At 46.6% G+C, this 16,755-nt stretch overlaps 1 protein-coding gene across 2 annotated transcripts; it reads right to left on the bottom strand.

The window, feature by feature from the left end:
- Positions 1-5,880: 5,880 nt before the first annotated feature.
- KCNE1 (potassium voltage-gated channel subfamily E regulatory subunit 1) lies at positions 5,881-15,594 on the bottom strand. 2 transcript variants are annotated; one of them, XM_026856827.1, is made up of 2 exons: positions 15,076-15,594; positions 5,881-8,556 (listed from the first exon to the last, which is right to left on the bottom strand). In XM_026856827.1, the coding sequence occupies exon 2, from the start codon at positions 8,507-8,509 to the stop codon at positions 8,129-8,131; it is 381 nt and encodes a 126-aa protein (XP_026712628.1). In that variant the 5' UTR covers positions 8,510-8,556; positions 15,076-15,594; the 3' UTR covers positions 5,881-8,128. The 2 variants fall into 2 exon arrangements, with proteins under 2 accessions (XP_026712628.1, XP_026712636.1); XM_026856835.1 differs by lacking the exon at positions 15,076-15,594 and adding an exon at positions 14,990-15,037.
- Between the last annotated feature and the right edge of the window lie 1,161 nt (positions 15,595-16,755).

Here is a 16,755-nt window from a genome sequence, read left to right as displayed (position 1 = left end):
GCTGTGTGGGATCTGCCCATAATGTCCCAAAAATGGAAGAAGGAGGTGCCAGCAGAGGAGAAGTATTTGTGTAGGGCCATGATCTAAGGAGGCACCTGGTTACGGCCACAGATGATGGCAGCTGGCCAGGCAGTTTGACAGGTTGTCCCATGTTGTCCCTGCCACTGTAATTGCCTGTTTCCTCTTCCCCCTCCCCTAAAGATTTCTAGATAAAATGTGTTAGCCTGAACCACCTGCACTGGGGTTTAACATGTTTTCTCAGAGCAGGCCAGGAGCATGCACCCACACAGCTGGCCATCAACTGGTACACACCAGTCTGGTCCCTGCAGTAGGTGCAGGCTTTCCCTCCTCACTGAATGGAAACTCTAATGTGAAATAAAACGACAAACACTTCTGATAAACACATCAGGTTGCAACATTCCTTTTCTCCTCTTCTAAAATTTTACAGACTACTTAATTCTCTGCAGATTCCCAAAAGTGCCAGCTGCTTCAGTGGATAAATAAAGAGGAGAATCTGGATACAGGGTAATGCACCTCCTGAGTCATTTTCCACTGGAGGGAGGGAGGGAGGGATGGTGCCATCTGTGTGGCTGTGATGACCCTGGTACCCCAGGTCCTGGGTGTCTTAGTGGGAGAGCTGGGAAGCAGGACTAGGGTTTTGGCATGACTGCTGACCCCTGTGAACCGCTACTGGATAGATTCATTGCCAGTTAACTTGACCAACAATTGCCTCTGCTGTTATTGCAGTTATGCTGTGCCACAAAATGCCAACCACACACCATAGTTTAGCTCATTTTTTCACACTACCAGACCACAGGGTAACAGTTTACATCATGTAACACTGTTCTTCAGACCAGACCAGATAATTTCCCTCACAAGCCACATGCTGGAATGTGGTGATGCCCTATACTATAGGGTGATGCCTTTTTCTTTGACCCTGGTGAGTCCAAATCAGGGCAAGATCCTGTTCCCACTGCTGTCAATATCAGCACTGCCATCAGTAGAGACATTACCATTACCTCTACTCCTGCCCAAGCCTAGCCAGAGGGGTCTCCAGGGAGGAGAGCTGCCTCACATAGACTGGGTGGACAAAGTCATGTTACCCTGGAGGGATGTGGAAAATGAGAGAAAAATAGGTCAGAAATCTGAGCCGGGGTAGTCTGCCCTTGAGATGCCTGGTGGTAGCTTCCAAGGGCCTGGCAATTTCTGCATTTCAGTGACTTCTATGAACAGAAATAAGGAGCAGCACACACATAAAGAAATCCAGAAGAGACTGTTTAAAGTGCATGTATAGGATTAAATAACTTCTTGTAAATAAAGAAGACCTTGTCTATTGCCTGTATTCTGCAGTGAGCTAGCTAACACCACCAGGAATTTGGATTAGCATGAACCAGTATGACCCTTATCTGCTTGCTTTAATTCAAATTGCATTTTATTCTGTTGCAATCCCTTTCTCAAGGTCAGGATTTGGATGAAAAGACTATTGGGCTGTTGCTGTTACAGAGAGATAACTCACTTTTAAAAAAGGGGAGGAAATAAATAGAAGCACAGCAGAGGGTTAATTTTAGGTGTCAGACCTGCCACAGGCTGCCTGAGGGTAAATATCTGTGGCTCCTTGTCTGGCAGAGGGTGCCTAACTGGTAAGTGTGCTGGTTTGTCTATTCCTGTACCATAACACTTGCATATTAAGGTGAAAAATAAATACAAGTATGGGGAGGTTTTGATATTTTAGTCCTCTGCTCTCTGCATGCGGCTCAGGGTCAGATCCATCCCTGAGACACCAGAAGCTGGGCTGCTGAGAGTGAAACTGCAGTCACCTGTGGGGTGAGCTTGGTTTGAGCAGCCCAGAGAAGGGATCTCACCTGCAGGTGCAGAGTTGGTATGAGATTATTGTTTGCACTCTTTTCCCAGATTTGTTTTGCATTGTTAGGTGGGAAGCTAATAATAAAGGCTTGAGAAAATATTGCCAGGGTAAAAAGCCCCATCAGATTGGAGGTCCCTAAGCCTGAATAAAGACCACAGGCTTGAGGCTTATGTGCACAACAGTGAACCAGAACAGCTGCTGAATCAACTGTTCCCCTGACAAATTACCCTGCCACTTGAAGCTGGAGGTCACAAGGAAAAAGGAAATCGGAGCTCAGGCTTTGGGAACAATGGGTTAGATCCTCCACTGATAGGGATCCCTTCTGCTGAGGCAGAGGGGTTATGCTCCTTTCTACCTGCAGACTCATGGGGGAGGCTAGGGAGGAAGGTCTGAAGGCTAGAGGTTGTGGTTTGGAGGGAAACCTGGAGAAGAATAAATATTGCAGTGGGTGGAGGCAGAAGAGGGACTGCTGAGAGGCTGTGCCAAATGAGCATTACCTCCCCAGCAGGTCAGTGTGCTGTGCTGAACTGCAGCCGACGATCAATCCCTGATCCTCAAAATTAAATTAGAATGAATACTCACAGCTGGGAAACAAGCTATGCTTTTCTTGTAGAAAGGTATGAAAGCTACTGCATCTAGAAACAAAATCAGAATTATCATATACTGAGAATCCATTTACTGGACATCAGTCAAAATCAGTGTATTTCTGCGAAGGTCAACTGTTTTGGGCTGTGTGGTGTACCTGTTGTAAAACTATCACACTCATCAGACCAATGCTGAATTAAGCATTTTTTAAAGCAAGTGCTCCTTCATTATAGTGTCATGTTTTATTTTGCTTGGCTCTTGGTCTTGGAAGATCAGTGGCCCCTGGTTCAGTGTATGGATTTTGTGGACTGAGCAGAGCAAATATTTTGGCCAGCTTGAGTGTGCCTCTGAAAAATAACACTCTGTAGCCCAAACAGAAGCTCTAGGCCCGCCTAAAGAAAGTATGGCTTTAGAGTCATTGTCTTTCTGCTAAATCAGATCAGATGGTCATAATGTTCACTTCTGGATTTAGCATCTGTGCATTTTCCACCAATATTTATATACATCTTTCCTTTGATCTCAAGGACATTTGTGGGTACAGTTGAAAGCTTGCTTTAGAAACAACTCTCCTTTCAAGCCCTGCCCTAGAACTACCAAGAATTAAGTACTTTGCTTGGCTTTTTCAGTATGTTATGTGGCTTTGCTTCTTGTCATTTGAAGGCAGTTAACTGGGACCATTTCTCTGCTTGAACATGTCCATGGAGACAGCTGCATGGACTGGTCTGGTCTCAGGGAGCAGCCTCCTGCCCACCTCACTGGTGAAAGGCAGCATGACCTTTCACAGCCTCCTCTGAAAAGCAATTGCATTTCTGCTGGTCCCTTGAGCAATTTCTTGAGAAAGGCTTCGTGGAGGTTTCACATGCATAGCTGATGGCTCCAGCTGGATAAGGAGATTAGGGAGTGAGTTTGGCATAGTGATAACAACGTGTAAAAATGAAACAGGATGCCATAGAAATATTATATAAGATAATTCCAGTTATCGGTTGTAAAGAATGTTCTACTTGCTTCTGATTGCTCATATCTTCTATTTTTATCGGTTTCCTTCTGCTTGTCTTTGTGACGTTTCCCGTTATAGCAGGTCTGACCCAACCAACTGCAAATAAAGATAACACTGATAACTATAAAGTGAGGAGGTGGGGGAACTTGCACACTTGGGCTGCCTTTGACTGTTAAGTGTTTTCCAAATGGACTACTTAATACTAGGGTTTGATCTCTCATACCTGCAGCTCTAAGGGTTTCTGCTAGGTATAATGAAAAGCCAGCTGCTGCAGACACAAGTTCTCTGTGAGATGGAAAATAAGAACCAGGGCCTGAAGCTCTCCAGGCTGGCAAGAGAGAAGTGAAGGTTTTGCAGTGAAGGCAGAGGGTGAGCTCTCAGTTTGGGCTTCCTACGAAAAGGTTGCGTACATCAGGCTACAGAGCAGCTACAGATCAGCCCAGCTCCCCTGAGCTCTGTGCTGCCTGGATGTAAACCACTTCTAGTCACTGCTTAGGGCACATTGGGATCAACCTCAGCACTGCACCCATACTTTCCTACAGCCAGAGCTGGCATCTGGACACCCATACACTTCTGTGTGAACCCATGCAGATATACCCTCAAGTAAACATGCTCTCACTCCAGGAAATGACTACATGCTGCCAGAGGGTAGCTGCACCCTGCTCCATGCATGGCTGGGGAAGTCTTCTCAGTAGAAGCATTGCAGATGATGCTCCTGCAACAGCTTTGCAGACATGGCCTGAGGCTGGGGGGACTGCAGTAGTCACAGAGTTGCCCAGAGTCTGGGCAACCCAGACAGGTTTCCAGGGCAGGCAGGAAAGGGGAGAAGAGGACGACCTCATCTTCCTATGAATCAGTGGCCATCCAGTGAAACACTGCCCTGGAGCTTCTTCTTCCAAGGCCTGAGGACTAACTTTCCCCTCCAAGAGGTGCAACACAGAATCTTGTCTGCATTTGTGCTGTACCACAGTTATTCATAAACATTTTGTTGTTGTTGTTGTTGGCTTTGTACCACACGACTAGTTTATTAGTCTGCAACTGTACAAAACAGAATCTCTCAAAATATATACAGGAGAGACCTTGCTATATTGGGCTTTGATTTTTGCTTGAGACCCTGGTGCTTTACCATCACATTGTTATTAACAATGTAGGGCTTAAATTCAAAATGCTGTTTCTATATAATGCTGGCATTTCTATGTTGTGTGATTTCTATTATAAAAAACATAAGTAGCCAGAGAGCAATACCTGTGCCTGGAGGTATGTATGCTCATTAGGCCAACCAGCAGCAAGGCTACCAACCAGCATAAGCCACAGCTGATGAAGCCAGGGACTTTAGCTACTGGGGACTGGAGAAAAATAAATCTGACAGTCTCCCTGACTATTTTGTGTCTCTCAGGCAAAAAACTTAGTTTGGGCCAAAGAAAGTGCAACACTTGCCTAATGAGTTTAAGATTTTTCTACCTCCCCAACAAGCAGGAAATTAGAAAATGTGAGCTCTGTGTGATGGTAATTATATGACAGGTTTGTTGCTGGCCTTTGGTCTATGGCAAAGATGATGAGCGAGTGAACTAATCACACATTTCTAGGCACTCAGTGGCCGGTGAATGCTCTTTCTCCTATTGCATGCAATCAGAGATGTGTCCTGTGTCAGCCATCCTACATGAGTCAGTGGTAATGACAGAGGAAGTGGGAGCTGTGTTTACAAGCCCTGGAGGATGCTCGGCAATGCAGGCTTGCAGCTTGGCTTACACTTTACATCTCCAAAACTCTTATTACATAATCCAGAGCTATATAGAAAGGGATTTCAGATCCTTTTTCAAGGAGAGGATGCAGAGGGACCTGGCTGACCTGAACCCTTAAGATCACTTGTTATGTACTTGTAACTCTCCTGTGATGAGAATAATCCTTTCCAGCCTTAAAAAAAATCTGCATCAACAGAGCATCCCTGAGGGCTAGCTACCCAATGCCTTGTGCAGAGCCATTGGGCTCCAGCTGAGCACAAAACCTTCCTCCCTTGTTGGGGGGACTACTACCCTACAGTTATTTCTCCCTTTTTACTGGGCCCAGTGTCTCTTCTGGAGGGTGCCACAACAAAACCCAGGCTCCCCAGGGGCAGGTGCCACAGTGGACAGCTGTGTGCAATGTGTGCCCAAAGCCTGTAGCCAGGATCACTGCACCAAACACACGAGACAAGCTTGCCTGGGGTATTGTAAACCCTGGGAGTTTACTCAAGGTGAGGAATTGTTCCTAACATTTTGATATTTCTCCAGATCTAGGTGTACCAAGAGATATCCCAGCACCCAGGCCTGGCCCTGGTTAATAGGGTGTAGAAAGGGGACGGGTGAGTGGGTGCCCGTCAGGTAGTATCAGCACTCTTTCTGTGAGCTTGTGAAACAGGTTAGGAGAAAAAAACATCTGAGGCCACAAGCACAGTTTGTAATTCATATTTTATTGCTTTGTACAAGTGAAGAACTAGGGGAAAAATGAGAACTACAAGATTTAAAGGTAATGTGAAAGCCCACAGTGGGAGTCCACAACTGCCACTGAAGGTTGATTTGCAGCCTGGTGACACGGGAAAGTGTTATGACTAAGGCACAGTGGTTCCCCTTTTTTAAATAAATAAAATGACAGAGATGAAGAAAAAAAAAAAAGGTGGAAGCCAACTAATGCTGACAATCACCTTTGTCATAAATAACTACACCAGGGTTATTAAAATAAGGTGACCAGCAAGTACCTAGACCCAAAATACCTGAAAACACCTGGCGTGGAGAGTGAGCTGCAGGAGGGAGCCCTTTTGACAAGCTTAATGTTCCAAGGTTTTAATGTAATTAAAGGCCATTTTTGATGCAAGTTTAAATATTGTCAGCAATGCTGCATGGGCCTGCCTCTGGAGAACCAGCAAGCAAGAGCATTTGCACTCTCACAGGGGGAGGGAAATGAAAATAATAAACAGACTGCACAGTGAGATCCCAAAAGAGCAGTGCCCAAGCTGAGAAGTCAACATTTTTCCAAAGCTTGGCTTTGGTTTACATTCCTCTAGAGGAAAAAGCGACTTGGATAATTAAGCTGATGGAGATTTTCCAAGCTGTTCAAGACACTGAAAACATGTATCTTGTCCTCAGCTTAATGTTAGGCACCCTATAAATATATTTTAAAAAATTCCCAAACTCTGCATTTTTAATTATCCTAAGTATTCTGGGAACACAATGTAATATGGCTATAATATTTAATGAAATTGCAGTGCTAAAGAGCTACATATGCATGGAAAAGGGATATGCTGTGCCTGGTATTGCTTGCCTGTCCAAATACTTGGCTAGCTATCTGCCCTCACCTTGCCTTTCAAGCGGTTGCTCTGCATGACTTTCTTTCAAGCCTTTCCCGCTTCTCTTTCCTCTCCAGTAGCTAAAAATGGGATGTGTATCTGCAGAACAGAAATAAAAACCCCCCTCCTGACCAGACCATCACTTCTTTGATCCCAAACACGAAAACAGGCTTCAAGCTGGCAAAGTTGCTATTTTGAGTAATGCAGTGTCCTGGGGAGCCCTATTTCTTCCTTTTAACAGAGACAGATGATAGCTGCTGCCCCAGAAGCTGATTTTGGCTGCCATCATACCCCCACAGCTCGGCAGACAGGGCCTGCTGAAGGAGGGAGTAAGGAGGCCAAGGGCAGGAAAACTCTACTGGCATGGACCTCACACGGGATATTGCAATAGATAAACAGTGATACTGAGGCAGGCTGCTCTAGAGAGCTGGAGAAACTGCTCACAGGCTTTAAGTTATGCACAGACATAAGCTGAGTCAGTGATTAAATATCAGACACTTTGCGGAACTGCTCTTCACAGAGTGGAAATTCATCTTCCAACCAAGGGCTAGCAGGTCTTGTTCAATGATTAAATGTGATTGAAACTCTCAAAACACGACACACTTGCATGGCATAGACCCCATGTGCTGTACAAGGGTGGATATTGCTGCCAGGATCAACCCCCATCCATGAGAACGAAAACCACAAGTAGTCAGCAAGGCTGACTGGGGTACCTGCTAGAAATTAGGGACAGTCACTAAAAATTTTCCCTGAAGTCTGCATTTTTCTACATAAATGGTTTTCAGGAAAAAATTGAAATATTTTTCTAAAATTTTATCTCCAAAAAGTGCATAATTCTGAAAGAAATAGATAATCCACAGCATTGTACAATTTATAAAATTATTATTCTATGCTGGACAAAAATGCAAATGGAATTTCTCAGCTACTTTTTCTTGAAAGAAACAGGTTTTACTTGCAACTGATTGCCTAAACCATACTTGGCAGTTAACACTTCTAGCTTGTGTTTAATCCAATTTGGTTTTAATTACATGGACTGCTGCAAGTGTTCACACTGGCAACGCCAACATTTGCTTTCTTTGCTAGGTGAAGCTGATGAGTCCATGATACGCCCTCTGCGTGTCCCCCCTCCTCGACCTTACAGTGACTGCAACAATGCAACAGTGAATGCAACTACTGATGGCTAGGCACTTTTGCAGCACCAGGGCCATCACAGACCCATCAGCTTCACCATCAGTCCACAGTTATTTAGCCTGACCAAGGCCAGCACCTGCAGCTCTGCAGATGGGCAAGCAGCTAGCCTGGTTCATACCAGATATCAGTCAGGTTGTCCCCGTGCAAAATGCAATCCTTTCCCATTTTGCTAGGAAGACTTTGCCTCAGGAATCTGCATGCTTGGCTGCTCCACAGCCAACTGGTTTTCAAAGACACAACACAGCTTGTAATTTTCTATGAGCTTGGCTTGAAAATACTCCCTGTCCTTCTTGTGCCAAATGTCTGTGGCGATGTAGGTGTTGTAGGGGTCGCGGGAGTCCTCCAGCCTCCTGGCGCGGATGTTGGTCAGCATGACTCCCACTGTGAAGAAGCCAAAGAGGCCGACCATCAGCAGCACGTAGATGATTTCAAGGTTGCTGCTGGCACTTTTGACCTGGGAAGATGCAGAGCTGTTTGTCTGCTCCAGGTAGTCTTGAAGAAGCTTGGAGAGGAGCGAATTCAGGGCTGTGTTGTTAGACAGCACCAACATCTTGTTCTTTGTTCTTCGCACTTCTTTCTTCCCTAATTATCGTTTAGCTAGAAAATAATAAAAATAAGGGACATGCCATCAGATAAAGATGCAATTCTCTCTGTTTCCCTTTACTGGTTGACCTCCTCAGGGAAAAAGCTACCTCAGGGCCAGCACAGATGTAGGGTAGTTGGACAGGCCTGAAAGGACCTCAACCCCCTGTTTCCAAGCCAGGCTAGCTAGGCTGAGTCCATCCCCCATAAATGCATGCCCTACAAAACCTTCTCAGTCATCACAGATGGTCTGTCATGGTATACATCTGCCCCAGCTGTTGGCCACTCACCCAGATACCTCACTCAGGCCTCCCATGCTGCTATTTAAAGCCCGTGACTTCTCCCCGGAGCCCCCACGGGCATGAGAAGTGTCTTTCTCCCACTCTGCAGCAACTGATTCTGGCTTTGAAGATTGTGATCATGGCTGCCCTCGGTCCTCTCTCCTCTACTTTCAGCTTAAGGATTGAATTTGGAAACAAAACTTCTGCACCTGATCTTCAATGAGTGGAAATCAGTACCTGCAGCAAGATCCTTCTGTACACCCGTGTTGATCAGTCTTACCTTTCTTCTGCAGCTCTCATAATGATATACACCATGCAAAACTGAGCAACCAAACCTTGTCAGAAATGTATCCCACACTAATTTAATGCAACTTCACAGCAGGAATTTGACCGGGGAGTGGACACAGATGGAGTCTATAGTAACTGCCTATATCGCAGTAGAAAGGAAAAGCATCTTCCCCAGGTAGTTTATTGCTTTCCCCTCCAAATTAAATTGCTATGCAACCAGTGTTTTGTTGTCTGGTGAGAAGGACTTCCACCAGCAGCACCACAGGTCAGGAACAGGGCAGGAGATAGTTACACCAAGAAGCACCTGGATGTCCAAAGCCTCTTAACCACAGTACTCTACACTGACAAGTCTTACACAAGATGCTGAAGGGTCCTTTTCCCATTTCCAATGTCAGCTGTAAATCAGTTAGTAAGAATGATCCTATCAGCACTGCAGTCCCAAAACCTTCAGCAGCCAGGTAACATGACTGACAATCTCGCTACAATGCCTAATTTTAATGTCTCCTGAAAAATTAAGACAACAGTCTCCCTCTGGTTTTGCCCTTAGCACATCTGAATGAGGTACTGTTATTCAAGGTGACTTCTGTGACAGCAATCTTGTAATCACATAAGATGGCTGTCAGTGCTTTCTACAGTTTTAAATCTGTGAGAGCAGGACAGCATGTTAGCAAAAGCTCCTCCAGCTTACTTACCTTTTGTTGTTTGTTTTTTGTTGTTTTTTTTTTTTTAAAAAAAGGTATTATATCATAATCCTTTATAATACATCAAGAATGAAATGAACCCTTGGGCAGAAAGCCACCAAAAAGTCTAGGCAGCAATTACACCCCTCCGTGAGGGTGACGTTAATGATGCATAGATGTTGTGCAGGACCTTTGCATGAGAGGGAGTTTAGCTGTGCACACAGCCTCCAGATGCCAGCAATGACACTGCAGTAATGAGATGTATCTGGAGGCTTCTTTGAATTGTCTGAACCTTGCTATGGCATAAATGCTGCAAAAGGAGATGCTAAGACAGAGGAAGCAAGAAGAGGACACTGATCTTGTGACCTGCCACCCCTCAGACAAAGAGCAGTGATTTACCCAGTATGTTCTGTGTAAGCAGGTGCTGTTGGCAGCTGAATGAAATACTTAGTTAATGCAGACATGAATATGATGCAACACACTCACATAAATTAATTGCTAATGTAACTGCATGTGCTGATTTTTAGTCTGAACCCTTCTGCTAGACCTCCCAGCTGTGCAGTCATGGATTTGGGGCCAGGTCTCACTGAAAGTCAGATGCTCAGCCCAGGATGATAAATACTGTGGAGAAAGCCCTGTTCCCACCAGACAACCCTGGGGGATGTGAGTGGCACCAGCCCATGCCAGATGACATCAGCCTGCTGCCCCTGATGAGTGTGTGACAATTGGAAACCCAGGTCAGGCTTCTGTGGGCTCAGACTCACCCTGCTCCAAACAAGCAGGTCCTGTGATGGGGTGCCTCGCCAGCAGGAAAAATGAACACACATGAAAGTATGCCTTGGTATTTTGACTTTAAATAGAGCTGACCCAGGGGGTGGCAGAGGGAGACAAAAATTGCCAGTATAAAACAATATTCTGATCCAATTTATTTCTTCATCAGTTGCATGAGTCAAAGCTACAGGAAATAGCGTCTTGGCAGCTTGGGCTTAATAGTTAAAATCTATTCACATTTCACAGCTGTTTTCAGATCCTTTAAAAAGGAAAGGAAGAGAAAAAGAAGTTTAAACCTTTATCTGAGATTACTCCTCCTAAGCATGTAGAACGTGTTGACACTGTAAAATGTAAAGCTGCTAACAAATCATTGTGATAACTTTAAGACAATGAAAGAAGAATTACACTGGTGCTCTCGACTTTTTCCAGAAAGACAGGCAATCATTTCTCATAATAATTAGCAGTAGCACTGAAGACACTTCAGGTGCTGATGAACTGACATTTTAGGGCTGGATATTCTCAGCTACCTCTCTATATTTTTTGGGGAAGTTTCTGAGGGTTGAAAGGTATTGCCCACTTCTGGGTTGCTTGCACTCCAGTTGGGCTGGAAACTGCAGGGAACTGAGCAGCCTCATCTTTGTAACCACATCAGATGGCAGTAACAGGAGAGGCTAAGGGAGGGAAGGGGCACGCTTCCATTCCCCATTAAATCTCCTGAAATCTCAACAAGCCCTGTGCAACTCCAGTGAAATCCATACTGGAACTCGTTTAGAGCTGCAGTACACAGGAGGGGAAGAACCACTTGTGTCATTGGCCTACTCCATGACAGATGGTCACATCTCATGGTCCCAAAAGCTCTCTCTTTTGGCCATAACCCCAGTTATGGCTTTCTCTCCTCACTACTCTCCCCAGATGACTGCTGATGGGCTCCAAACCATGATCAGTCTCCTTGTGGGGCTTCCCCAAGGAGCTCTGAGTAAAATCATGCTCAGCCCAAAATCAGCATCCTGGTTTACCCAGGTTGCATCCTGGTAAGCCAGGACCTCACTTGGGTTGGTGGTTCCCACCCCACACCATCTCACAGGAGGTTTCAGTGCATGCTGGGGAATCACCCCCTCCTACCTCTCTTGGGAGGGGCAAGCACTGAGCAGTGAACTGCCTGTGTTAAAAATGACCTGGGGCAAAACTGAACAGTTCAGCAACTTTTTCACTGGCCAGTGATTCAGAGCGAATTCCTCAAAGTTGGCAGCAGCCTGGGCCACATCCTGCTCTAAGATGCATTGCTGCTTCTCCATCCATTACACTAAATACAGGTGACAGATCTTCAAAGCAAAAGCAATGGGCTCAGTGAAGGTTGTTTTCCAACACACGGGTTTCCCAGCAGTGCCGGTATACTACTAGCACTGCCCAAATTCATCTTCCATCAGGTGTCAACAATGACCTGAAGCACTGCCCCATTGGCCATGGTCCATGGTGCCAAGCAGCACCACTGGAGCTGGCCCTTGCTTGCCAAGCCTTGTCCCTTTTCTCACTGTCATTGGCTATTTTCCCTCTTTCTTATGCCAGAGATTTCTTGTGGGAGGTGGGGAGGGACCTCCTCTGGGTGCTATCTTCATGAAGACTGTGAGTTTAGGATAGCAAACAAGATGCCACAGGCAGGTTTCTGGAGTTGAGGAACAGACAAAAGCAGGACTATAGGAGACAGATCTGTACCATAAATGTCTCTGTGTGGTCAGCTGGATATGGCCTACAGATTCTACCATCAGTGGAGGGAGGAAAAGCATCTGAAGTCAACTTAACCACGCTTTCAAAAGTATTTTAAAATATTGCTTATAAATGAACAGGTTCTCAGGAGGTGTAAAACCATGCATTCAATCTAACATCAGTGAATATTTGAGGATCCTAGACAGTGTTTGCTTTTTCTGTCTGTTGGCTGTTATTGCTGGGGATGCCTTTAACCTCGACATTGCTCTACGCGAAAGTTTTCCCAGGAGTGTACTTACACTGGTGATCTGTTCCTTGCAGTGGGGACACTCCACTGGTGGGGAAGAAGCAATCAAACCCACTACCCCCTTCCCTCATACACCCCAAAGTCCCCTGTGTAGAGAAGAACGAGTCCTACTCTTCTTAGTTCTAAGCATACCAGAGTCTGTTCACACTGCTCAACCCTTCAACACCTCCCACAATCCCTGTAGGAGTATTTGCTGCTCCCCTGAATCTCCACGGCTTGGGCAAGAGCCGTGGGGTGCAGCGAGGGAAGGGAGACCTCCTAGAGATGGAAAGTAGGTCTCTAGAAAGGAAAAGTGAAAAAATAAACCTCTGTCAGCCACTTTGTTCATGGTGGTATCTTCTCTCTGGGGTGGAAGGAAAACTGGCTCAGCATCAACCCTGAGAGCCACCTCCTGAAGGTAAAGGTTGAGGGCTCTCTGGCAGAGGACAACTGTCAAGACTGCATTTTCACAGTTAACAGGGGGAATTAGGGAAGAAAGCTTTAAAACACTAAGGCTCTTGTTTAAAAATATCGGGATGTGATGGGAGGGCTGTGATGGCCAAGCTCAGGGAAGACCCAGTTACTTCTGGAGCTATAAAACAGGACATGCTGTAGGGCTGGAGGATGGAGATGCATGCGCAAGTGTGAATAGGCTTCACGTGCATCGTGTCTATCTGCCATCTCAGAAATCACCCGTGAGTGTGTCTGAGGCCATGCCTCTCCAGTATGACCATGCTATAAGAGATTTACTCCTAATCTCTTGAACAACCAAATGCTTACACCTATGGAGTGCTGGACCTACAAAATGCAAGTCCATGAGACCACCTGTGTAATGTGGAGTTTGACCCTCCCTGGTTGAGTCTGAAGAGAGGCCAAACTAAGCCACAGGAGAGCATGCTGTGCCTGTCTGGTTGGTGAGGCAGTCACACTCACTGCTGCTGGGGAGGTAGGACCGTGACAGGCATATCACTACAGAGCTGTAAATTGACATTAGAGTTCAAGTAGAGTGATTAGCAGCTGCAGAGCATCTGGCATTTAATAACTTCTGTCTACATTATAAATGTCAGAACTGACTTACACCTCATTGGTTCCCAACAAAGGCAAAGCCAGATTGGTCTATCTGCTCTTTTGAGCTGCTCCGTGAGCCTGGATGCTGCTGCCAGGGCAGTGGACCCAACCCAGCCAGAGCTGCCAGCTGCAGTACGGTCCTTTCTGCCCCTGTCTGAGTTGGGCTTATTGCCAACAGCTGAGATTCGGCTGTGAGATGTTGTTAAGTCCCAGCTGACTGCTGGGGTTTAGAAAGAAAAGAGGCAATGTTCTGTCATGTGTTGTACCTAGAGGATGTGATACTCAGCTTTGGACCTTAATGGGAATTTTGTCCTCGAGCATTAGGTGAGCAAAGTGATTTGCTTTAGATAGCTGTACTTTCCTTCCCTGCTGAGGTTAAAATGTGGTATTTATCATGTGAACAGAGGTGGACATTAAATTACAGATGCTCATCTCCTAATATAATTTTCTGAGCTCTCACAAATCAAAGGACCTATATTCAAATTTATACTAATCAAACATCTTCAACATTCTCTCCCTCATATTGCTGCCAAAAGCATCAGTAACCAAGCACCAGAAACCCAGGGAGTCTAGAGGAATACATACCTGTAGAAAATACAGTACTCTAGCAACTTCTCATGAACCAATGACAAAAAAAAAAAAAAAAAGCCTCATAGCAGAAGTCAGCACAGCACATTGCCCACTTCCCCATATTTTTTGCCAGTGACATGCTTCTCCACCACCATAAAGCAATGAATCTACTGACCTCCCTGGCTCATTTCCCTGGCTGTTCATTACAGGGATGAGTAGGTCAGACAATCTTCTGGAGACCAGAGCATTGCACAAGACACACCCATTTTCTCCCTCCAGCTCCTGGAAATTTTGCAACAGTGCAGCATCCAGGACGCCGTGATCCTAGCAGAGATGGGACAACAGTGCAGCCCAGAAGCAAGCAGGGTTGTACGATTAGATTTGCAGTTATACACAAGATGCACACACCTTCCACAGTCACTGCCTTTCTCCAGCAAATCTATAGCCTCTCCCAAAGAGTTCTAGGGCCATCCATCCCCACCTACCTGCACAACATTTCAGGTCCCTGTGCTGCTTTAAAAAGCAATACTCATGCAGGGGGAGTACACTTATTTATTCCTAAAAGCACTAGTTTTGTCTGGTCATAAGACAGAAATTTAGTCCTCTTATACATGCCGTATCATACTATTTTGAATCATAAAACCCAGCAATATGCAAGCAAGGTTATCCTCCCAGATGCAGCTGCCTTGGGCTTGCACCCAGCCCAAAAGAGCAGTCAAACACTGGCACGGCTGTAACAGCAAACAACACCTGGCAGGCAGAGCCCCTGCTCCCTCCATCAGTTCAGCTCGGTGGCTCACCAGCTCCGTGGCTCTTGCAGCCTCCCCGTTCTCCGCCACCCTCCGCTCTCGTCCCCAGCCCCTCTGCGCTGAGTGTCGGTACAGACCTGGCAGCTAAGGACAGCTGGGTGCAGGGCTCCAGCCCCTCCTGGGGAAAAAGAATTAGGAAGATGTGAGCCCTGGAATCCCCCCGGGTAATACCCCTGGGGTGTGAGCAGGCAGAGGCTGGCTCCTTGGCTCCTGCAAGGACAGCAGCCTGGCTGTCACTGTCCCCTGTCCCCGGGATCAGTGCAAAAGGTAAGAGGCAAACAGGAAAACACCCAGCCTCAGCAGGCTGGGGGAGGGCAGGAGCCCGTGGCGTGGGTGCTGTCAGCCGGCCTCCCGCTGCAGGTGCCGGCTCCAGCCCTGGGCACAGAGGTGGGAGGCGCTGAGGGGGCACAGGGGCGGCTCCCGCGCCGCCACCTCGGGGTGACACAGGCCCCGGCACCGCGGGGTGCGGGCAGGGCCAGCACAAGGGGAGCGGGAGGGGGATGCCGGGGTGTCAGGGCATCACCAGTCCTGCCGCCCTGGCCCCACGCGAGCTGCCCGTGCACCCCGACACTCGCCTCCCCGCTGCCCTGCACGCTCACACCCACAAACGCACTGTGCCCCACGTGTCCTTGGGTCTAGACGAGGGACCACAGCTGTGCAGGTAGGCACATATGGAGGCATTTTTTAGAAAGAGCAATAGTGTCAGCAAAATCCACTGGGATTAGGAGCTGTGATGATGTAAGGTGAGGTCAGTCTTACAGTGACATTGCAACCTTTGGGGTGTGAGGAGGAAGGGAGGAGCCATTTCCAGGGCTGCCCCTCAAACCCAACACAAACAACTCACAACAGGGAGCCCTGGTTAACTCCTAACCATCACCTAAAAGGAAAAAAAAAAACCAAACCCTAAAAAAACTATTTTCCATTTGAGAAAGAAGCGTCTGTAGACACCACTTAGCCAAAGGGAGTGTTCCACCTGGAGCCTATTACAATGAATTTGCAAGGCAGCTGCATTTAAACTCATTCAGATGATGCAGGTGATGTGGGATAACATACTCTCGGCATCCCTGGGGCTGTGACAGACCGGCACTGGTGTGTCATGTGGCCCCTGACAGTTCTAAGCCCGCAGCAAGCAGGGACAGAGCTGGCCCCTCCTCAGCTTTACCAGGTGCTGTTGCTAGGATGGCTGCCAAGGAGGAGAATTTAGGGAGTGATTGAGGTATTTAAATGAATAGATGAAAACAGTATCTTGATATTTTCTTGCATGCCTGCTTTCAGCTTTATTCTGTGTTTTTGATGGGGTGAGGAACAGAGCCCATATTTTTATTGCCCATGACACTGCTGCATTCAAATGAGGCAGCAGGCTGTTAACAAAATGGGATAACTCCCATTACTGGGAAAAGACACGTCTGTAAGGATGGGCTGTGGTTAACTAGGAAAACTGCACTGCTTGATAAATAAATTGATTAGATCCTCCAGCAATGCAGAAGGATCAAAAATAGGGTTAGGGCAGCAAAGGTTCACTCCACTTTGGGGCAGCTTGAGTATGCTGAAAGGTGCTGCCTCAAACCTGGAGAGGTTCCAAAGGGGGATGAGGGAGGAGGAGGAAGAAGAAGAGGAGGAGGAGAGGAGAACGTGCATTGTCAGTGACAGAAGAAAGCAAGTAGTCAGGCCCTGCTTCCTCCTTGTAGGGGAAATTTGGGACAAAATTAGATCATATCACTTCCTGGCCCAGCCTTCCTCTTCCCATGGCTGAATAG

Source organism: Athene cunicularia (genome assembly GCF_003259725.1).
Source record: "Athene cunicularia isolate RWA chromosome 1 unlocalized genomic scaffold, athCun1 chr1_part1, whole genome shotgun sequence".
Lineage (NCBI taxonomy): Eukaryota > Metazoa > Chordata > Aves > Strigiformes > Strigidae > Athene > Athene cunicularia.
Note: the sequence above shows the minus strand (reverse complement) of the source record. Positions and strands in the feature narration are given on the sequence as shown.